Here is a 24,225-nt window from a genome sequence, read left to right as displayed (position 1 = left end):
CAGCTTTTTTTCTTGAGGGTATTGTGGTCACCAGGGGAGCTGTCCCTTCATCGACCGTTTGTGACACTGATGAAGTACTTCCTCATTCTTTGCATGCTTGCTGGAGATTTTTATGGCATTGCAAATTAGTTACATTTGCCTCCCCTCATAAGCGGTACCTAAATTTCCTACTTGACAGATGCAAATGTCTTTCGGGCTGCCAAGGTCGACAGCAAACTACACAAATTGGTCGGAAGCTCACTCCAACCCAACATGACCTTCTGATCAGTAGTGATCTTAATGCAGCTGACTCCCAGCCAGCTGCGCCACAGTCCCGGATAGATAGCTCTTAGCCAGTCTGTATCAGTAGAAATTCAGTCTTAACCTCAGAATTTCACCAATCTTCTGTCTATGTATGTAAAATTATGCGTTTGTCTGAACCACAGAAGTTCTCATCTGAACATTAGGAAGAACTTCCTGACTGTGAGAGCTGTTCAGCAGTGGAACTCTCTGCCCCAGAGTGTGGTGGAGGCTCCTTCTTTGGAAGCTTTTAAACAGAGGCTGGATGGCCATCTGTCAGGGGTGCTTTCAATGCAGTTTTTCTGCTTCTTGGCAGGAGGTTGGACTGGATGGCCCATGAAGTCTCATCCAATTCTATGATTGTATGATTTGTGCTACTGGATTGACTGGTGCTAGATGACGGATTGGCTCTTGCTAGGTGAAGTGGCCCTCTTTGATATCACTGGAAAAGAAAGAGGACATGTGCATGAGAAGGAGGAAGGGAGGAAAGGAAAAGAAAAGAAAGGGGGGGGGGGGAAGAAAAGGCAAAGGAAGGGAAAGGAAAGGGAAAGGAAGGAAAGTGAAAGGAAAAAAGGGGGGAAAGGGAAGGAAAGGGAAACAAAAAGGAAAGAAAGGAAAGGGAAAGAAAGGAAATTGAAAGGAAGGGAAAGGAAAGGAAGGGGAAAAAAGAAAGGGAAAGAAAGGAAAAGGAAAGGAAGGGAAAGGAAAGGAAGGAAGGGAAAGGAAAGAAAGGGAAAGAGAAAGGAAGGAAAGGGAAAGGAAAGAAAGGGAAAGAGAAAGGAAGGAAAGGGAAAGGAAGGAAAGGGAAAGGAAGGGAAAGGAAAGGAAGGAAGGGAAAGGAAAGAAAGGGAAAGGAAAGAAAGGGAAAGAAAAAAGGGAAAGCAAGGGAAAAGAAAAGGAAAGGAAAGAAAGGGAAAGAGAAAGGAAGGAAAGTGAAAAGAAAGAAAGAGAAAGGAAAGCAGGGAAAGGAAAGGAAGGGAAAGGAAGGAGACCTTCTCAGAACTGGAGAATGGAGAAAGGACGGGGTAGGGAGATAGAAAAAGAAGGAAGAGAAAGGATAAGGGAGAAGGTGTGAGGAAAGGAAAGAGAAAGAAGGGATGAAAACAGGAGGGCAGCAACCCCTCCGACACCTGGGTGACACCAGGTATAAACACTAGGAAACTATAAATTTCATCATTTGTTTACCTGCACCTTTTTGATTCCTAAAGTGAGTTTGTGATATCTTGTTATCGCCCCACCATACCCAGATAAAGGCCATGCTCTACCTGTGTTCTTAAAACATTGATTTTGTGTCCTAACATGACCGAGCCCCTGTCCAGGCTGACTCTTAAATTTCGAACCCTTGGGCCTTGCCTGGATCTGGGACTCAAGTCAGATCTATTCTGTTCTCGATGAGTAGCTGTGTTGATCAGTGGTCCAGGGTGGCAAAGTCATAGAAAAGGAAACAAGGTTTATTAAATAGATTTAGGTCAGTAGTTCTCAACCTGGGGTCTCCAGATGTTTTTGGACTACAACTCCCGGAAATCCTAACAGCTGGTAAACTAGCTGGGATTTCTGGGAGTTGTAGGCCAAAAACATCTGGGGACCCCAGGTTGAGAACCGCTGGGTTTAGGTAAAGGTAAGGTTTTCCCCTAACATTAAGTCCCAGTCATGTCCGACTCTGCGGGCTGGTGCTCATCTCCATTTCTAAGCCGAAGAGCTGGCGTTGTCCGTAGACACCTCCAACGTCATGTGGCCAGCATGACTGCATGGAGCGCTGTTACCTTCCCACCGGAGCGATCCCTATTGATCTACTCACATTTGCATGTTTATGAACTGCTCGGTTGGCAGAAGCTGGGGCTAACAGTGGGAGCTCACCCCCGCTTGCCGGATTTGAACCTGCGACCTTTCAGTCAACAAGTTTAGCAGCTCAGCGCTTTAACGCACTGCACAAAATAGGTTTATGAAGTAGCAATTAGTTAAAACATGAACTTCCTAAACTCGTGCTGCTTTTGCAGCTCCCAAAATCCCATTATCAGTCCTTCTCTGTTCCTAACTGGTCCTCTCTCTGTAAAAAAACATATATATATATCGATTAAAATAGTCTTTCAAAGGAATATATCAAACATATCAAAAGTCTAGCACCAGCTGAGCTTTGTAAACATTGAACCAATAGCTTTGCCGTTCTTCCGTCATACTTATGGGTCATATTAATCCCCAAAGGCTTGCCTAAGATTCTTCCTGAAGCTTAAGAGTGAGGGGTCTGTTCTGATCATTATTATGGGAAGGCACACTGGAACAACCACGTTTTCAAGCTCCTCCTAAAGACTGTCAGAGTTGGGGCCTGCCTGATGTCTTTAGGGAGTGAGTTCCAGAGTCGAGGGGCCACCACTGAAAAGGCCCTCTCTCTCGTCTCCACCAACCATGCCTGCGATGCAGGTGGGATCGAGAGAAGGGCCTCTCCAGACGATCAAAGAGATCGTGTGTGTTCGTATACAGAGATGCGGTCACGTAGGTAGGCAGGTCTCAAACCGTTCAGGGCTTTGTAAGTGAGAACCTGCACCTTGAACTGGGCCCGGAAAATGAATGGCAACCAGTGGAGCTCCTTGAATAGGAGGGCTGACCGCTCCCTGGTTAACAACCTGGCTGCCGCCCATTGGACCATCTGGAATTTCCGAGCCGTTTTCAAGGGCAGCCCCACATAGAGTGCATTGCAGTAATCCAGTCTAGAGGTGACTAAGGCATGGACCACCCTGGCCAGATCCGCCTTCACGAAGTACGGCTGAAGTTGGCGCACAAGTCTCAATTGTGCAAAGGCCCTCCTCGCCGCTGCCAACGCCTGAGCCTCAAGCGTAAGTTATGAGTCCAGGAGGACACCCAAACTGCGTACCTGTGACTTCAGGGGGAGTTCAACCCCGTCCAACACAGGTTGCCACCCTACACCCCGATCCGGTTTACGATCGACCAGGAGGACCTCTGTCTTGTCGGGATTAATCCTCAGCTTGTTCCTCCTCATCCAGACAGCCACAGCGGTCAGGCACTCATCCAACACTCGAGGAGCTTCCTTGGAATTAGGTGGAAAAGAGTAGTAGAGTTGTGTGTCATCTGCATAGAGGTGGTACCCAGCTCCGGATGACCTCTCCCAGCGGTTTCATGTAGATGTTAAAAAGCATGGGAGACAGAATGGAGCCTTGCAGGACCCCACAGGTCAAAGGCCAGGGGTCTGAGCAGGCATCTCCCAGCTTCACCATCTGGGTTCGTCCCTCCAGGAAGGACTGGAGTCACGACAGAGCCGTGCCTCCAAGGCCCATCCTGGAAAGTTGTCCCAGAAGGATACCATGATCGATGGTATCGAAAGCCGCTGAGATGTCCAAGAGAGCCAACAGGGTCACACTCTCCCTGTCCAGCTTCCTGCGGAGATCATCCACCAAGGCGACCAAAGCTGTCTCGGTGCCGTGGCCAGGCCTGAAGCCAGACTGTGACTGGTCCAGATAATTGATGTCATCCAGGAAGCCCTGGAGCTGAGCAGCGACCACCCGCTCCAACACCTTGCCCAGAAAAGGGAGGTTTGAGATTGGTCTATAGTTATTCAAGACCGTGGAGTCAAGGGAAGTCTTTTTCAGGAGTGGTCTGACCACAACCTGTATTAAGCCTGATGGAAAAATTCCTTGCTCCAACGATATATTGATGATTAACATAAACCAATCAATCAGACCATGCTTGGCCGATTTACTTAGCCGGCAAATATATCCCAAACTCTATATTTTAACTGGAAAAGTTGGGGGTTGTCTTATATGCCTAGTTGTCTTATATGCCGGAATATACAGTAGTTAGAGGTATATATCAGCTTTTCCTCAGGTATGCTATTGTAGATGTACTCAGGTATGCTCAGGTTGGATTGCAAGTTGAAAATTAGATGTGGGTTACTTGTTTAAGAACTAACACCTGACAATAACAAAGGGCAATCTCTGAATTGCTATGTTCCCTGGAAATGGCAAATGTTGTGTAGGCAATGTGCAATTCTCCAGATGTTGTTGGGTCGTAGCTCTAAACCCCCTTCATCCTGAGCTGGCAGGGTTTGCAGTCTTGAACATCTAGAGCAGAGTTTCTCAACCTTCCTAATGCCGCGACCCCTTAATACTGTTCCTCATGTTGTGGCGACCCCCCAAACATAAAATTATTTTTGTTACTATTTCATAACCGTAATTTTGCTACTGTTACGAATTGTAATGTAAATATCCGATATGCAAGATGTATTATTATTCGCTGGACCAAATTTGGCACAAATGCAAGATTGTCCAAATTTGAATACTTGTGAAGTTGGGGGGGGGGATTGATTTTGTCATTTGGGAGTTGTAGTTGCAGGGATTTATAGTTCACCTACAATCAAAGAGCATTCTAAACTCCACCAATGATAGAATTGGGCCAAATTTCCCACACGGATCTGGACCAAACTTGGCATGAATACTCAATATGCCCAAATGTGAACCCTGGTTGGGGTTTGAGGAAAATAGACCTTGACATTTGGAAGTTGTATGTGCTGGGATTTATAATTCACCTACAATCAAAGAGCATTCTGAACTCCACCAATGATGGAATTGAACCAAACTCGGCACACGGAACTCTCATGACCAACAGAAAATATTGAAAGGGTTTGGTGGGCATTGACCTTGAGTTTGGGAGTTGTAGTTCACCTACATCCAGAGAGCACTGTGGACTCAAACAATGTTGGATCTGGACCAAATTTGGCACGAATTGTCAATATGCCCAAACATAAACCCTAGTGGAGTTTGGGGAAAATAGACCTTGACATTTGGGAGTTGTAGTTGCTGGGATTTACAGTTCACCTACAATCAAAGAGCATTCTGAACCCTACCAACGATAGTTGGGCCAAACATCCCACACAGAACCTCCATGACCAACAGAAAATACTGTATTCTCTGGTGGTCTTTGGTGACCCCTCTGATACCCCCTCGCGACCCCTCCAGGGGTCCCGACCCCCAGGTTGAGAAACACTGGGCTAGAGGATACTGGGAGGGAGAACTTTTTCCCAGTTCTGCTTGAAAGCAATGCTTTGTCCAAAAAAATGCTTCCTGTCGTGTCATTCTTGTCTATTTCTACCTTGTCGTTCTTCTATATTGAATTGTGTTTCTAATATTCTCCCCTTTCCAGTGTTCATTCAGTTGCAATTTCCTCTGTGCTAGAAGAATTCTCCTCCTAATTCCCCGTCCGCTTTGGCAGCACAATAGTTGAGCTAGACATAAAGGGGGGGGGGGCAGGATGGAGATAGGGGAGCTTTGGAGTAACACAAGCAACACCCCGATCTGTATCCCAACCCTTCTTTTCTTCTATCTTCCTAACACTTTTCCTGTTCTCTTTTGCTAATTCTAATAGAGCAGGTCAAAATGTAAACAATCCTTCTTCAATGTATTGTCGAAGGCTTTCATGGCCGGAATCACTATGTTGTTGTGAGTTTTCCACGCTGTCTGGCTATGTTCCAAAAGCATTCCCTCCTGACGTTTCGCCTGCATCCACCGCCTCTTGCAATTGGCCACCTTATCATTGAAAGACCTTGCAGCTTCAAAGTCTGGCTGCTTCTTAGAATCTTGGAGACCTTCTGGGCCATCCAATCCAACCCCTGCCAAGAAGCAGGAAAATCACATTCAAAGCACCACTGAGAGATGGCCATCTAGCATTCTCTCCTGACTTTTCAGTCTGTCTGGAATGCACCACATGCGCACTGATTCAGCAAAGGAATATGTGGGCTGTCATATATTATAACCTCCAGGCAAGAAACAATCAGGGCCAGCCAATCACCTCCCAACAAAGGATTCCCCCAGGCAGGAAGCAGTCAGATTTTAAAGCTGCTTCCTGCCTGGGGAGAATCCTTTGTTGGGAGGTGTTAGCTGGACCTGATTGTTTTTGAGTGTTGCTCTTGATTTACTGTCCTGATCAGGGGACTGTAAATAAACAGGGGAATTCCAGACAGGAAATAATCAGGGCCAGCTAACATCTCCTAACAAAGGATTCCCCCAGGAAGTAGCCAGGCTTTGAAGCTGCAAGGCTACTCAGTGCTAATCAAGCTGGCCAATTGCAGCATTCACACTTGCCTCGAACAAACAAGAGTTCTTCCTCCCACCCTGGACATTATTCCACAGATATATAAACCCCACTGGCCTGGTTTCCAACAAACCTCACAACCCCTGAGATGTGGGCAAAACGTCAGGAGAGAATGCTTCTTGAACTTGGCCATACAGCCTGGAAAACTCACAACAACCCAGCCCTTCTTCACTTAGTAATACATCCATGTGCGTGATGTGTTTACAGAGTGGATCACCTTCGCATTGTTGGAGTCATGAAATGGCAATTATTGGGGTGGGGGGGGGGGTAAATGTTTAACAATAACAACATGCAAACAGCTTTAAAACATTAGTACACGACATGTTTGCTTAGAGAGCGAAAGCAAACGGAGTAACCCGTCCCTAAAATACATATCCCATTGAACAAATAGAATCAACATCAGTGGACCTTGCCGAGACAATTTCAATAGACAGTACCGGAGAGGAATTGTCGATGGATAACTCAGATTTACCTGACACTACCAGGGGCTCAGAAACAGAATGCGATTATGACGCAAGCATAGAAAATAATATAGATGATCCCGATTTCCCGGATGAGAGCTCGAGAGTGAAAACGAAGCGGTGTGACACAGATATCACGCTAAACACAGTAGGTAAGTGTGTTTCATTCTTCATGGTCGTTTTGTTACAGCGGTTCCCGACTTTGGGGCACATGCATGTGCTGTGAGAGGGGCTGGAGCATGCCTTGGAACAAAAACCATTATGTTGAATGAGGCAGGGGAGCCCCCATTAGCACTTTTATTTATTATATAGCCATAAATTACTATTAAAACTGATAAAAATAGCTAAATAATTTTTTGACCAAAAACAGGCAACAGCGACTGCATTGTCTGTAGACTCAAATAATTCTTCCTATGTATAGTCCAATGATGGGCAACCTTTTGAGCGTAGTGTGTCAATACTCGCCAAAAAGCCGAGCATAACTCGAGTGGGGTGTCACTTCGAGAAAAAACCCATAATTTCATGATATTTATAGTTTAATAACAAAAAATATATTATTGTATTATATAACTGTATTTAATGAACCAAAAACTAATTATTTAACTTACCTGCTTTTTCTATAATGCCATATTACTCGGCATTATAGAAAAATGCTGGTGTAGGAGCCGAGGATGAAATGTCCTTCTTGGGATGCGGCCCCATCTTCCCTGTATGCAGCCACATGCGGCTGTGTGTCATCGAAAATGGCTACGCGTGTCACTGCTGACACACGTGTCATAGGTTCGCCATCATGGGTATAGTCGAAGGCCTTCATGGCCGGAATCACTGGGTTGCTGTAAGTTTTTTGGGCTTGTCTTGTTTCCAACAAACCTCACAACCTCTGAGGATGCCTGCCATAGATGTGGGTGAAACATCAGGAGAGAATGCTTCTTGAACTTGGCCAGGAAAACCCGCAGCAACCCACTTATTAAAGTTGTATGCATGCCTTTCCTTTGCAGCCTCAGATCTCTGAACTTCATGCTTTTCCAAAATAGCAAATCTCATGACCACTATCTTGTTCTGTCCTTGCTTTCCAAATATTCATTTTCTTCTGTCTTTTCCTTATCCGTTTCGTCACCAGTACATTCCAGCACAATTTTCCCTGTACTGTGGAATAATAGGAAAGATATTTTCTGGCTACCCCAAATGTCTGTCCAAAAGCTTGTGAACCTGCTTTTCTTTTCAACTAACTTTTGGGGAAATGCCAGTTCTTCGTACCCAGAACTTTTAAGGTTTTGCTTTTTGGGGATACGGGTCTTAGAAGCCCTCATCCACCACATTCTGAGACCTGTAGTCCAAAAGGTAACTCTTCCAAGATTTTATTTATCATGTCATCTGCAACCATATCATTGTATTCCATTTCTAACAGAACAAAACAAACAAACACGAAGTTTGCAAGCTTGGTAGTTGATTAAATGTCCTTTGACCAGTCTCTGGCCCCTTGGAGTGCCTCTGGTGTTGCCGCAAGAAGGTCCTCCCTTGTGCATGTGGCAGGGCTCAGGGTGCATTGCAGCAGGCGGTCAGTGGTTTGCTCTTCTCCACACTCGCATGTCGTGGATTCCACTTTGTGGCCCCATTTCCGAAGGTTGGCTCTGCATCTCGTGGTGCCAGAGCGCAGTCTGTTCAGCGCCTTCCAAATCGCCCAGTCTTCTGTGTGCCCAGGGGGGAGTCTCTCATTGGGTATCAGCCATTAATTGAGGTTCTGGGTTTGAGCCTGCCACTTTTGGACTCTCGCTTGCTGAGGTGTTCCAACGAGTGTCTCTGCAGATCTAAGAAAACTATTTCTTGATTTAAGTCGTTGACGTGCTGGCTGATACCCAAACAAGGGATGAGCTGGAGATGTCGCTGCCTTGGTCCTTTCACTATTGGCTGCAACTTCCCGGCGGATGTCAGGTGGTGCAATACCGGCTAAGGAGTGTAATTTCTCCAGTGGTGTAAGGCGCAGACACACCATGATAATGCGGCATGTCTCATTAAGAGCCACATCCACTGTTTTAGTGTGGTGAGATGTGTTCCACACTGGCATGCGTACTCAGCAGCAGAGTAGCATAGCGCAAGGGCAGATGTCTTCACTGTATCTGGTTGTGATCCCCAGGTTGTGCCAGTCAGCTTTCGTATGGTATTGTTTCTAGAACCCACTTTTTGTTTGATGTTCAGTCAGTGCTTCTTGTAGGTCAGAGCACGGTCCACAGTGACTCCTCCCAGGTATTTGGGTGCGCTGCAATGCTCCAGTGGGATTCCTTCCTTCCCAGGTGATCTTCAAAGCTCGGGATGCTTGTCTGTTCTTAAGGTGAAAGGCACATGTCTGTGTTTTAGATGGATTAGGGATCTTCCAAGATGTCGCATCACGTCACGTCTCACAGTTCTTCCAGCCTCTTCTTTCTCAGAAGTAATCTGTCTTGTGTCAAGGAAAAGCATTAGAAGTTACCTTATCTTGTGTGAGATGCTTATATATACATATAATATAGAATATATAATTATAATATCATAATATTAGTAGTATATATTATACCTATGTAACATCTTATATTATTAGCATAGTACAATATCAGTAGTATATATTATTAGTAATATTACATGTAATATAAAATATATAATTATAATATCATATTATTAGTATTAGTATATATTATACTTATATAACATATCATATTATTAGCATAGTACAATATCAGTATTATATATTATTATATTGTACTATACCATTATATTGTAATATTAATAGTAATATTACATGTAATATAAAATATATAATTATAATATCATATTAGTAGTATTAGTATATATTATACTTATATAACATACCATATTATTAGCATAGTACAATATCAGTATTATATATTATTATATTGTACTATTATTAGTAATATTACATGTAATATAAAATATATAATTATAATATCATATTATTATTAGTATTGTATATATTATACCTATATAACATATTGAATTATTAGCATAATACAATATGAGTATTACATATAATAAGTAATATTACATGTAATATAAAATATATAATTATAATATCATATTAGTAGTAGTATTAGTATGTATTATACCTATATAACATATTATATTATTACCATAGTACAGTATCAGTAATATATATTTATTATATTGTACTATACCATTATATTGTAATATTATTAGTAATATTACATGTAATATAAAAGATATAATTATAATATATTATTATTAGTATTAGTATATATTATACCTATATAACATATTATATTATTACCATAGTACAATATCAGTATTGGGTTGTTGTAGGTTTTTCCGGGCTATATGGCCATGTTCTGGAGGCAATTTTTTCCCTAAATATCAGTATTATATATTATTAGTAATATTACATGTAATATAAAAGATATAATAATAATATCATATTAGTATTAGTATATATTATACCTATATAACATCTTATATTATTAGCATAGTACAATATCAGTAGTATATCTTATTACATTGTACTATACCATTATATTGTAATATTATTAGTAATATTTAATGTAATATAAAATGTATAATTTATTATAACATATTATTATTAGTATATATTATACCTATATAACAGGCATGGGCAAACTTGGGCCCTCCCTCCAGGTGTTTTGGACTTCAACTCCCACCATTCCTAACACCCTCCGGCCCTTTCCTTTGCCCCCTGAGCCACATAAGCGTTGAAGTGTGACAAAGTTTTTCACTGGAGATTGGATGGCCATCTGTTAGGAGTGGTTTGGTTGTGTGTCCTGTATGTCAGGTGCTTGGACATAATTCCAAGATTTGAAGGTGGACATTGAGTCCTGAAGCTGGCTTTAATAAAAGAAATAGCAAGGAAGAAGTATGTGGACACATTGCTCCTAAGCACGGTTTAGTATCCTAAAATCACGATTTTCCAGGAGGAAAAGGAGAGCACGTGGCGTTTGATGCAAAAGCCATCTCTTTTCACATCTCAGCTTTCAGTTTCCATAAGCTAGTGTTTAAAGAATGAGAGATCTGTATCTGGTAAAGTATCAGAAGTGCTGGAAAGGGGAGGTTAGACCACATCTGGAATATTGTGTCCAATTCTGTGCACCACAATTCAAGAGAGATATTGACAAGCTGGAATGTGTCCAGAGGAGAGCGACTAAAATGATCAAGGGTCTGGAGAACAAGCCCTATGAGGAGCGGCTTAGGGCACTGGGCATCTTTAGCCTGAAGAAGAGAAGGCTGAGAGGAGATATGATAGCCATGTATAAATATGTGAGAGGAAGCCACAGGGAGGAGGAGGGAGCAAGCTTGTTTTCTGCTTCCTTGGAGACTAGGACGCAATGGAACAATGGCTTCAAACTACAAGAGAGGAGATTCCATCTGAACATGAGGAAGAACTTCCTGACTGTGAGAGCCGTTCAGCAGTGGAACTCACTGCCCCAGAGTGTGGTGGAGGCTGCTTCTTTGGAAGCTTTTAAACAGAGGCTGGATGGCCATCTGTCAGGGGTGCTTTGAATGCAATATTCCTGCTTCTTGGCAGAATGGGGTTGGACTGGATGGCCCAGGAGGTCTCTTCCAACTCTTTGATTCTATGATTCTAGGAATATTTAGATAATAATGTACCTCGAGCTGTAAGGAGAGTCAGGTAATAAAATTGTTGTTGTTATTATTGGTGATAAGAGAATGCGTTTTTACTTCTCTTGGTGCTGAGCTGAACAAAGCAGAGATAATGAATTGTGCAAAAATAAATAGTTGCAATATCCATTAAAGGTTCTTAGTGCAGGAATTACACATGAAGGTATTTCATTCTTGTTCAGTTGTTCACAACGCGGAGATGGAATTAATTGTCACTAAGCGGCTAAATGGGTGTTTGGGCAATAATACTTAAAATTGCATTTCAAATAATTGTCTATATCTCCATTAGAAGGCACTGTCTCCCTTCTTCCATCAAAGCTACAAGCCAGGAAGAGTGGTCACAGCCACACTTGTAGTCTCCAATTTCAAATTTCACTGCTACAAGACAATTTCCAATATTGTCGAAGGCTTTCATGGCTGGAATCACTGGGTTCTTGTGGGTTTTTTGGGCTGTATGGCCATGTTCCAGAAGCATTCTCTCCTGACATTTTGCACACATCTATGACAGGCATCCTCAGAGGTTGTGAGGTCTGTTCGAAACCAGGAAAATTGGGTTTATATATCTGTGGAATGATTCCCAGGGTGGGAGAAAGAACGCTTGTCTGTTGGAGGTAGGTGTGGATGTTTCAATTAGCCACCTTGATTAGCATGATAATGAACAAAATCTGGCTACCAATATTAAAAAAAACTTTAAAATTATAACAGTAAATAAAGAACAACATTCAAAAGCAGGGGAACTCCAGACAAGAAACAATCAGGGACAGCCAATCACCTCTCAGCAAAGGATTCCCCCAGTCAGTAAGAAGCCACACCTTGAAAACTGCTAGGCCATAAAATGCTAATCAAGGTGGCCAATTGAAACATTCACACCTGCTTCCAACAGAGAAGAGTTCTTTCTCCCACCCTGGACATTATTCCACAGATACATAAACTCCACTTGCCTAGTTTCCAATAGAACTCACAACCTCTGAGGATGCCTGCCATAGATGGAAGCGAAGTGTCAGGAGAGAATGCTTCTGGAACATGGCCATACAGCCTGGAAAACTCACAGCAACCCAAAGTAAATAATAATAATAATAATAATAATAATAATAATAATAATAATGGAAAAGCTGACACAATATGAGGACTTAAAAATTGAACTGTATAGACTCTGACACAAACCAGTCAAGGTGGTCCCAGTGGTGATTGGCACACTGGGTGCAGTGCCTAAAGACCTTGGCCTGCACTTAAACACAATCGACGCTGACAAAATTACCATCTGCCCAGTGCAAAAGGCCACCTTACTGGCATCTGCACGCATTATTTGCCGATACATCACACAATCCGATGTGTGATCCAATTCAACAGTCAGCAGAGCGTTTGCTGTGAACTCATCTTGTTGTGTTTCTAATAATAATAATAATAATAATAATAATAATAATAATAATATTCTGCTGCCTCTTGGTAAGAAATTGGCATTGAACTGGCAAAACGTCAGGAGAGAATTTTTCAGCAACCCAATTTCCAATATTGTTATTATTATTCTTTTACCAAAATTTGGCTGTAGCTAAAAATCTGTCATACTTAATCAAAAAATACAATAAAATATAAAATGACACAATTTCAGAATATTATAAAGTGCAAATACAAAACATATTATGAGAAACTGTTTTCCCCAGTTATTCACATGGGCAATTTTGAGATGGGCCACATTTTTCTGCACATCTAGATACATTGCCCAGGACTATTTCACTATTGTTATTTTGTTATATGTTACAAAATATTGTCAACATGTTGCTTTCTAAGCAAATTCTACTTCCTTTGGTATCTTCATCTTCAATCTCAATTGTATTTAATGCAGTACATAATCAGCAGGACGAACAGCAAGATAGTGGTATACTCTGGATGTTTTGGTGCACGATTGTTGGTATTTCCCAGTTGTTATGGTTGTACATCATTCAGATGTTTTGGGGGTGCAACACCCACTCCTTCACCTCATCTATAAGGCAAAGACTAATACACAGAGGAACAAGAGCAAAGAGACCACGTGATCCTACTGTTATGTTATTGATGGGAAAATCTAGTTCAACTTTTGGCCATATTTATGATTTTTAGAGCAACATTTAACTTCCAAGTGCAAAGGCTCTTCAGTGTGCCAAGCAAGCTTTGTTGTATTCAACTCCTCTCCTGTTTTGTCTCTCTCCTTTTGCCCACTTCCCAGCTTCAGCATCAGAGAATGCAGAACCTTCCTCTGAAGAACAGGACAAGTCCCTTGACAAACCAAAACAGAAAAAAACTCGCTGCTTCATGTGCCGGAAGAAAGTTGGTCTTACTGGTAAGCTTCCGTTGCAATCGTTGAAAGCTTAAGTTATGCATTGAGTATTAGATCTGCTTCTTCAGCTGAAAGGCTATGTGTCTGTAACCCAGGCATGGGCAAACTTTGGTCCTCCAGGTATTTTGGACTTCAACTCCCATAATTCCTAACAGCCATCCTTCTCTTTCTAGAATCATAGAATCCTAGAATCAAAGAGTTGGAAGAGACCTCATGGGCCATCCAGTCCAACCCCATTCTGCCAAGAAGCAGGAATATTGCATTCAAATCACCTCTTTTTGGAAACAGACAGTGAATCCTCCCACCAAAATCCCTCCTCCGCTGTGATTGGCCAGTCTTTTAGCCAAGGGGAGGGCTGTTTCTGAGATTCCAAGCAGGGAGGGGAGAGCAGGCGTGCTCGACACATGGCAGCATGGTGCGCATGTGCGGGCAAGGGAGAGCGTGTGAGGCTGGACGGAGGCTCACGCCAGCAAGTCCCTTCAAGGCATGGGGTTTCTGAGTGATAAGTTTGGCCCAATTCTATCGTTGGTGGGGTTCAGAATGCTCTTTGATTGTAGGCGAATTATAAATCTCAGCAACTACAACTCCCAATGGTCTATTTTCCCAAAACTCCACCAGGGTTCACATTTGGGCATATCAACTATTGGTGCCAAGTTTGGTCCAAATCCATCATTGTTTGAGTCCACAGTGCTCTCTGGATGTAGATCAGTGTTTCTCAACCTTCCTCATGTCGCGACCCCTGAATACAGTTTCTTATGTTGTGGTGACCCCCAACCATAAAATTATTTTTGATACTACTTCATAACTAATTTTGCTACTGCAATGGATCCTAATGTAAATATCTAATATGCAGGATGTGTTTTCATTTACTGCATCAAATTTGGTACAAATATCCTATACCCCCAAATTTGAATACTGGGGGCCTTGGGGGGATTCATTTGGGAGTTGTAATTGCTGGGATTTATAGTTGACCTACAATCAAAAAGCATTCTGAACTCCACCAATGATGGAATTGAACCAGTCTTGGAACACACAACTCCCATGACCAAGAGAAAATACTGGAAGGGTTGGTGGGTATTGATCTTGAGTTTGGAAGTTGTTGTTCACGTACATCCAGAGAGCAATGTGGGTTCAAACAATGATGAACAAACTTGGCACGAATACTCAATATGCCCAAATGTGAACACTGATGGAGTTTCGAGAAAATAGACCCTGATATTTGGGAGTTGTAGTTGCTGGGATTTATAGTTCACCGACAATCAAAGAGCATTCTGAACCCCACCAACAATAGAATTGGGTCACAGAATTGGGTCACAGAACCCCCAGGACCAACACAAAATACTATTTTTTCTGATGGTCTTTGGCAACCCCTTTGACACCCCCCTGCGACCCCCCCAGGGGTCCCTACCTCCAGATTGAGAAACACTGATGTAGATGAACTACAGCTCCAAAACGCAAGGTCTGTGCTAACCAGGGTATTTTTTAGGCATGGGTAGAGCCATGTCAGATTACTTGTAATAATTGTAATAATTTCATTAAAGTTACCTTTTTGAAGCGATTTCGAAGGATTTTAAAAACTCGGAAGTCTTTTTGCTCTTCTGAAGCTTTCTCCGGCATTTTTGTTCCGACTCAGGAAGTGAGTTGGAAATGATTTTTTTCAGCCCTCTAGCCTGCTGGGAAACTGGGGGGCTCCTTGCCTCCCCTCACAGCCAATCAGGGGAGAAGTATTGGGGGGGGGGAGAAGTTTCGGCACTGGCCGCCATTGCTGTATATAAAGGGGAGCATATGGCTCAGAGGCTCATTCGCAGCCGAGAATGGAAGGGAGAAGGGGAAAGAGAAAGGAAAAAAACAAAGATAGAGAGAGAAGGGAGGTTGGAAGAAGAGCACGGCGGGCAAGCAAAAAGGGAGAAGAACTGTTGCCAGCCCCGCTTGGCTGCCTGCCTGTTTCGTTTTTTCTTTGTTTCTTTGCTGTGACTTGTGCACCAGCTGCGCCCATACCTTGGGAAGTCTGACTTGGCCATAATGGTCCATGCTCTGGTTACTTCCCGTTTAGACTACTGCAACGCTCTCTACATGGGGTTGCCTCTGAAGACTGAAGCTTCAGTTAGTCCAACGATTGGCAGCCAGATTGCTAACAGGAGCGGGGTACAGAGAGCATATGACTCCTCTGTTACGCCAGCTCCACTGGCTGCCAATTAGTTTCCGAGCACAATTCAAACTGCTGGTGTTGACCTATAAAGCCCTAAACGATTCCGGCCCAGTTTACCTGTCCAAATGGATTCTCCCCTATGAACCATCAAGGTTACTAAGATCTTCCGGAGGAGCCCTGCTCTCGGTCCCACTACCCTCGCAATCGCAATTGGTGCGAACGAGGGACAGGGCCTTCTCGGTGGTGGCCCCTCGGCTTTGGAATTCCCTCCCACCAGAGATTAGATCTGCTCCTTCCCTCCTGACCTTTAGAAAGCTAATAAAAACCTGGCTTTGGAATATGGCATTTGAGGATTGAGTCAATCACCCTTGTCAATCAACCTGGCTGTTCCAACGTGCCTTCTCAGATTAGGAACCCCACTATCAAGCCCAGAAGCACTTTAGCAGAGTCAAGATCACCCTCAACGCACACTGCACCTATATATTTTTTAATCCCATATCCCTCCGACACTTTCAGCACTTTTAATCCTGTACCCTACTACGGCCGGCTCAGTTTTTAATAATGTTCTGTTGTATTGTTACTGCTATTGTTTTCTGCTTCAACTGTTTATTTGCTATGTGTTGTATTGTGTTGTTGTATTGTATTGGGCTCCGGCCTGTTGTAAGCCGCATCGAATCCTTTTGGAGATGCTAGCGGGGTACAAATAAAGGTATAATAATAATAATAATAATTGTCCACATGAAAGGATGGCGATGAACTCTGACTGTATTTGACAACTTGGCTTGTGTAATGTGATGATGTATTTTATTGTATTTTATATTTTAATGTATAATGATGATGCACTGTGCTGTTTTTATATTACTGGAGGTCGAGAAGACGGGTATATAAAACTTCTAAATAAATACATAAATGTGACTTGTGGAAGAAAACACTAGAAATCCCATATTTTCTTTCCTGCCTAGTGCCTATACTTCCCCAATTGGGGAAACCTTCTGAAAAACCCCATAAACCTCCTAGGGCTGGTTCTTTTTTTCTTTGTTGCTTTGCTGTGAGTTGCCTAAGCAGACACTTGAAATGTCTGCCTATACTTCCCTAATGTTAATCGCCATTAACGAAGCGATTCAGAAATTTCGGAAAGTTCCGAAAAAATTTTTGGAAACATTTGGAATTTGATTCCGAATCGAACCACCAGCGCCCCCTACATCTGAAACGAGTTTTGAACCTTTTGTTTGGATCAACCAAGCCTGGTATTTATGTTCTTACGTTCTTTTTGCAGGGTTTGAATGCAGGTGCGGAAACGTTTATTGCGGCGTACACCGTTACTCAGACGTCCACAGTTGCTCTTACAATTACAAAGCCGACGCCGCAGAAAAGATCAGAAAAGAGAATCCTGTAGTTGTCGGCGAAAAGATCCAGAAGATTTGAACTGCTACTCTTGCTGGAATATTAAACAAAATTGACCATCTGCAGACGAAATTGACTTGAGCTTCTTCCCACCTCCCCACCACTGCCCCTCGCCCCCCAAAAACTTTCCATTCTTCTCCATCCTTCCCTTTAGTCACTGGGAACACCAGCGCGTGTTTTCCAAATCATGCATGTCATCCAAATAACCTAGACTCCCCCCTCCCCCCCTTGTTTAGAACATATCCGAACACATCCTTTAAGGCAGTCCTGCTCCTCCCCACAGCCGGCCCCCCCTCGGCCTCCTCCTCCACTTCCGAGCGTCTTCTCCACTTCCCTTGTGGGGCCGCTGACCGAAATACCATGGCTATACAAGTATTATCCTTTTTAAAGTGAGTTTAACTTTTAGTTGAATGCAGAGGGCTTTTATAATACGGACACAGAGATATATCGGAAGGGCATCCGTGCTTTGGTTTATTTTTTTCCCTCTAGTACTAAACATGCATGCATTTAACCGGGCCGTTTTCCTTTCTTCTTCTTCTTCTTCTTTGTATATAGCTTTCTTTTCCCTTTTCTCTGCAGCACTATTTCCTCCTCTCTTTTTTTTTGATAACACCTCGTATGGCACAACTAGCGATCAGTAACTGAATGTATTTTAATCATTAAGGCTGCTTGGGTTTGTTTTGTTTTGTTTTGTTTTTTCCTCCTCCCCATTAACAAAGTTTATGCATACCTTAGCATAATAGCTTGTTTGCACCCACTACCTATTTATGTATGAATCATTGGTAATGAGTGAGTGTGAGAGTGTGTGTGTGAGAGAGAGAGAGAGAGTGAAGGAAACTGCTGAAATTCTGAAATCTGTGTGATGTGTTTTTCCTTTCTTTTCCAAAATAATTTCTAGTTTTTTCCCCTTCTTTTCTATCTAAGTGTGTGTGTGTGTGTGTGTGTGTGTGTGCTTGTGTTGCAGAGTGGTCTGCACTTTGTGGCTGACTGCAGGTTTTCTTGGGGGTTATGTTATTGGGTTCTTTATGTACACCAATATGAAGAATGACGAAGTTTTAACTGTATTGTATTTATGTTCATCAGCGTCTTTAACTTTGATTAAAATAAAATTTGTAAAAATTGAAACTCCGGGGTGGTTGCGCGTTTTACTTTGCGTGTCTTATTTATTTATATACGACATTTATATGCTGCCCTTCTCACCCCGAAGGGGACTCAGAGCAGCTTACAAGATATAGATATAGATACACACACACACAGGCATGTAGCCGGGGGGGGGGGGCTCGGGGGGCTTCAGGCCCCCCCCCCCCAAAATTCTCATGGTGGTTCGTGAAAAGGCCTTACTGGTGCATTATTTAAACTGTTACGTTTATTCATATCATGATCTGATCACCATATTCAATATATCCCATATGCATGGGGGTACTGGGGTAATGATACAAAAGGTTTGCTAGGCTAGACCCTCTTTCACTCAGACTCAGCCCCCCCCCCCCCGAAACTCAGCCCCCCCGAAACCCCCCCTGAAAAAAAATTCAGCCCCCCCCCCCCCCCAAAAAAACGAAATCCTGGCTACGGGCCTGCACACACACATACAATATATTATATTATTAGCATTATCATCATCATCATCATTTAATTACTTATTAATCGCCCTCCATCTGAGAATGCTCCAGGCGATTTACAGCTAAATTATAAAAGATAAAATACATACATACAAAAATTAAAAATTAACAGAGATCGAATGCTCTAGTAAAAAGCCAGGTCTTAAGTGCGAGAGTAAAAGGTCCTAAGTCACGCATGGCTCTCATGTAGGGCGGCCATAAGTAATTCCATAAGGCAGGGGCAGAGACAGAAAAAGCCCACCTGCTCCTGGTCCTTTCCAAGGGCACTTCTCTAGGACCCGGAATATAGAGTAAGTCGCGTTGGGCTGGTCGTTGCGACCTCCGGTGATGGGAGAAGGAGAGGCGGTCCCTAAGGTACGATGGACCCTGGCCGTAAAGAATTTTAAAGGTCAGAACTAGCATCTTAGACAGGCCACGGGACTCAGTTGGAAGCCAATGTCAATGTTGCAGCACTGGTGTTCTGTGGCATTATTTATTTATTTATTTATTTATTTACTTTGCTTATATACCGCTGTTCTCAGCCCGCGGGCGACTCACAGCGATGTACAACATAGAAAGAACAAGGTTCAAAATTCAAGACACAATCTAAAATAATCAGTCCAGCATTAACCAAAACATCATCATCAAAAAACATCATCAATACTACAAAAGCCATTCCGCGTCGTCTCATCGTCTAAACCACGATCCAGTATCATTTTCCGTTGTTCCATTCCTGTCGTCATTACCAATTATTGCACTTCTTGTTCAAACGCCTTCTTGAACAGCCAAGTCTTTAGTTTCCTGCGGAATATCATCAGGAAAGGAGCCAGTCTGATGTCCACGGGAAGGGTGTTCCACAGCCGAGGAGCCACCACCGAGAAGGCCCTATCTCTCGTCCCCGCCAGGCGTGCCTCTGAGGCAGGCGGGATCGAGAGCAGGGCCTCCCCGGACGATCTCAAAGTCCTGGTGGGCTCGTAGGTCGAGATGCGGTCGGATAGGTATCTTGGCATTTCATGGGCGTTCTTGTGAATAACCTGGCTGCCGCGTTCTGAACAATACAGAGCTTTCGGGTCGTAGACATCGGAAGGCCAACATACAGGGCGTTGCAATAGTCCAGCCTGGACGTGACCGTGGCATGGATGACCGTTGCCAGAGCCTCGTCAGATAGGGAGGGTGCCAGTTGCCTCGCTTGTCGTAGATGGAAAAAGGCCTGTTTGCTGGCAGCAGCCACCTGAGCTTCCATTGTCAGCTGCGAATCCAGGATGACACCTAAGCTCTTCACAGTGGTCGATGGAGATAGGGCGGCACCATCGAAGGTGGGTAATGGAGGAGTCAGACCTGCCGGGCGGCCATGCCAGAGAATCTCCGTCTTCGCTGGGTTTACCTTCAGTCTGCTAGCACGTAGCCAGTTATGAACCATCTAGGACCTTGAGATCATCCGGAGAGGCTCTGCTCTCGGCCCCACCTTCATCCCAGGTACGTTTGGCGAGGATGAGAGACAGGGCCTTCTCAGCGGTGACCCCCCAACTGGAACGCCCTCCCCAGAGAGATTAGATCTGCTCCCTCCCTCTTAATGTTTCGGAAGCAACTCAAAACGTGGCTGTTTGAGCAAGCGTTCACAAACACAGAGTAACGGATACAGATAACTGACATAGGAACTGGTGACTGACAATGGAACTGGACAATGCTTGACAATAAGGAGACGCTAATGATGTTGTTTTTATTGTTGTGTGATTTATGTAATTTTAATGTTGTGAACCGCTGTGAGTCGCCTTCGGGCTGAGAACAGCAGTATATAAGTAAGGTAAGTAAGGTAAATAAATAAATAAATAAATAAATGTGAAGCAGGTGAACATTGAATGAAACATGCAGAATAATCACAGGCTATCTCAAACCTACACCTGCCCACCAACATTCCATTTTCCGGGTTGTTGTAGGTTTTTTTCGGGCTATATGGCCATGTTCTAGAGGCATTCTCTCCTGACGTTTCGCCTGCATCTATGGCAAGCATCCTCAGAGGTAGTGAGGTCTGTTGGAACTAGGAAAAATGGTCTATACATATGTGGAATGACCAAGGTGGGACAAAGGAACCTTGTCTCTATAACATAGCCATATAGACCAGAAAAACCTACAACAACCCAGTGATTCCGGCCATGAAAGCCTTCGACAATACATTCCATTTTCCGTTCTTAAGTTGGAAGAATAGTAACTGCTTTGGCTTCATGCAATCTTGGTGCTCCCTCATCCAAGCACTAGCCAAGTCTGATTATGCTCAGCTTTGGAGATAAGACAGATTCTGCTGTCCAGGATATTTACGCAGATAAGTATTTACGGAACAATGGCTTCAAACGACAAGAGAGGAGATTCCATCTGAACATGAGGAAGAACTTCCCGACTGTGAGAGCCGTTCAGCAGTGGAACTCTCTGCCCCGGAGTGTGGTGGAGGCTCTATTCAGTCGTCGGAGACAACTGAATAAATGAACAACAACAAGTAAGGATGGAAAACGATTAATCTTCCTCATGTGTGCATATCTAGGTGCATTTTGTGCAGTAGGAAAAATAAATAAAACATGCACTAAGAAATGACGATATTTTCGAGTGCGGAAATATTGCAATTTGACATCACTTGGACTTTTGTGGCTCGATGCTATGGGATCCTGGGGTTTGTAGTTTGGTGAGGCACCAGAGGAGGATCAAGACCTTAGAAAACGACAACTCCTAGGTTCCACAGCATTGGGCCATAGCAGTTAAAGGGGTGTCAAATTGCATTCCTTCTGCAATGTAGGCTTTGGGCAGAATGGAGGAGGAAGAGGAGGAGGCTGCAGTTGTTGGTGCTGCTGAGTCACCATCCCAAGGGCTGGCAGTCATTAACCGGGAAGGGCGGGTGAGAAGACAGCCGCTCTGGTTGGTCTCTCACAAGGAGAGGGCCAAGCAAACCTTTGGCGAGTCTCATCCCCAGCAGTGGCCTGTGAGGAGAAAGCAAGCAACATGTCTTTCATTCCTGTGGAGGAGGCCTCCCACTTTCCCATCCAGAACCTGCCCTATGGGGTGTTCTCCACCAAAGAGGAGGTAAGCCTTTAGCCTTCTCTCTCTGCCAAAGAGGGCTGATGCCTCTCCAAACTAGGATTCCACAGCATTGAGCCACGGCAGCTTAAAAGTGGTGTCAAGCCACATGAAATTGAGTGTACACTTCACAGACTTTGTTGGAAAAGAGCACTGAGTTCTTCTGGTGGCCCCTGTATGCTGGACACCACAATTGAAAGGAGATGTGTCCAGAGGAGGGTGACTAAAATGATCAAGGATCTGGAGAACAAGCCCTATGAGGAGCGGCTTAGGGAGCTGGGCATGTTTAGCCTGAAGAAGAGAAGCCTGAGAGGAGACATGATAGCCATGTATAAATATGTGAGGGGAAGTCACAGGGAGGAGGGAGCAAGTTTGTTTTCTGCTATCCTTGAGACTAGGACGCAATGGAACAATGGCTTCAAACTACAAGAGAGGAGATTCCATCTGAACACGAGGAAGAACTTCCTGACTGTGAGAGCCGTTCAGCAGTGGAACTCTCTGCCCCGGAGTGTGGTGGAGGCTCCTTCTTTGGAAGCTTTTAAGCAGAGGCTGGATGGCCATCTGTCAGGGGTGATTTGAATGCAATATTCCTGCTTCTTGGCAGGGGGTTGGACTGGATGGAACATGAGGTCTCTTCCAGCTCTTATGATTCTATACGTCTTACAAATGCAAAGTAACTGTATGGATCATAAAACCAATTCAAAGTCACATTGCAGATGGAAGTTCTTTTTGCTGTTGTTTGAAGTGATTGTGGGATGTCATGCCTTGTTTGACCCTAGAGTTATGAAAATATTTTTTTCAACCATACCTATGCACACAAACAGCCTGTTGAACTTCATTTTGTTAGTTCTACATTACACAAAATTAAGATAACTCAGGATATGAAAATTGAAATTACAAATAACATTTTTTAAAGAATCCCAAATGAGAAGGATGAACCTGGTGGGCTGCTATCCATTTATTAACGTTCAGCTCGATTTTTGTCCACTTCATGGATTCAGAATTTTAAGCGCTTCTCGCACTTGCACAGTTGTTAATTGCTTGTCACACAACTCGGAAACTGCATTAGACCATTAAACCGTATCTAATAATAATAATAATAATAATAATAATAATAATCTATATAAATAAAAATGTAATGTTCGTTTGTGGGATTTACAGAACTCAAAAACCACTTGGGGAATTGACACCAAATTTGGACACAAGACACCTAACAGGCCAATGTATGTCCTTCACTCAAAGAAATGATTTTGTCATTTGGGAGTTGTAATTGCTGGGATTTATAGTTCACCTACAATCAAAGGGCATTCTGAACTCCACCGACAATAGAATTGGACCAAACTTGGCACACAGTCCTCCCATGACCAACAGAAAATACTGGAAGGGTTTGGTGGGCAGTGTCCTACATCCAGAGATCGCTGTGAACTCAAACAATGGTTGGAACCTTACTCCGACATTTGAACACTTTGCTCAGAAGGTGCTTTTTATGGGACTCCTGAAACCTTCCTGATGCTATCAGTCTAGATATTAAGACTAATGAAATAAGACTCAAAGGAAGACCTGCAGCTGGAGAGAAAATCAAGGCTCCGAGTGATGTAAGGGACTCAGTATTTCAGGGGCAAAACTACTGTGGCATATTGCAGATGATAACTTTGAGACTACTGCTCCAGTGTTAGAAGTGAATGCCAAGATGAAAGTTGGCAGTAAATAATTTTGGATTTTGGACATGGAGATGAACACCAACTCCCAGAGTCAAACTATGCACACAGAGACCTTATTTATTTATTATTTATGGTATTTCTATCCCACCTTTCTCGCCCAGAAGGCGACTCAAGGCAACTTAAACATTGGCAACAACCTGATAGCACAACAGTCATAAAATACAATTAAAAAAACAGTTAGCACAACATTATAAAAATTCATTTAAAAAAAACCCATTTTGTTGTTGTTTATTCGTTTAGTCGCTTCCAACTCTTTGTGATCTTATGGACCAGCCCACACTAAAGCTCCCTGTCGACTGTGGCCACCCCCAACTTCTTCAAGGTCAAGCCAGTCCCTTCAAGGATGCCATCCATCCATCTTGACTTCTTCCTTTTTCCTTCCATTTCCCCCAGCATCATTATCTTCTCTAAACTTTCCTGTCTTTTCATTATGTGGCCAAAGTACTTCATCTTTGCTTCTACTATCCTTCCCTCCAATGAGGAATTGGCCTTTATT

At 43.3% G+C, this 24,225-nt stretch overlaps 2 protein-coding genes across 6 annotated transcripts in view; both read left to right on the top strand.

Moving 5' to 3' along the window:
• ZFAND6 (zinc finger AN1-type containing 6) overlaps positions 1–18,472 on the top strand; it is a 69,624-nt gene extending 51,152 nt beyond the window's left edge. For 3 of the 5 annotated variants that reach the window (XM_060755194.2, XM_060755195.2, XM_060755192.2), the window contains exons 5-7: positions 6,770–6,991; positions 13,684–13,797; positions 17,220–18,472. In XM_060755194.2, the coding sequence (XP_060611177.2) occupies positions 6,770–6,991; positions 13,684–13,797; positions 17,220–17,368 (485 nt within the window). In that variant the 3' untranslated portion in view covers positions 17,369–18,472. The remainder of the gene's footprint in view (positions 1–6,769; positions 6,992–13,683; positions 13,798–17,219) is intronic. The other 2 variants (XM_067471443.1, XM_067471444.1) reach the window with 2 other exon arrangements.
• Positions 18,473–21,796: 3,324 nt separating this feature from the next.
• FAH (fumarylacetoacetate hydrolase) overlaps positions 21,797–24,225 on the top strand; it is a 36,182-nt gene continuing 33,753 nt past the window's right edge. Inside the window, exon 1 of the mRNA XM_067471441.1 lies at positions 21,797–22,014. Coding sequence (XP_067327542.1) covers positions 21,934–22,014 — 81 coding nt within the window. The 5' untranslated portion in view covers positions 21,797–21,933. The remainder of the gene's footprint in view (positions 22,015–24,225) is intronic.

The sequence above is a fragment of the Anolis sagrei genome, chromosome 9 (assembly GCF_037176765.1).
Source record: "Anolis sagrei isolate rAnoSag1 chromosome 9, rAnoSag1.mat, whole genome shotgun sequence".
NCBI classification, from domain to species: Eukaryota; Metazoa; Chordata; class Lepidosauria; order Squamata; family Dactyloidae; genus Anolis; species Anolis sagrei.
This window is presented reverse-complemented; position numbering and strand designations above follow the sequence as displayed.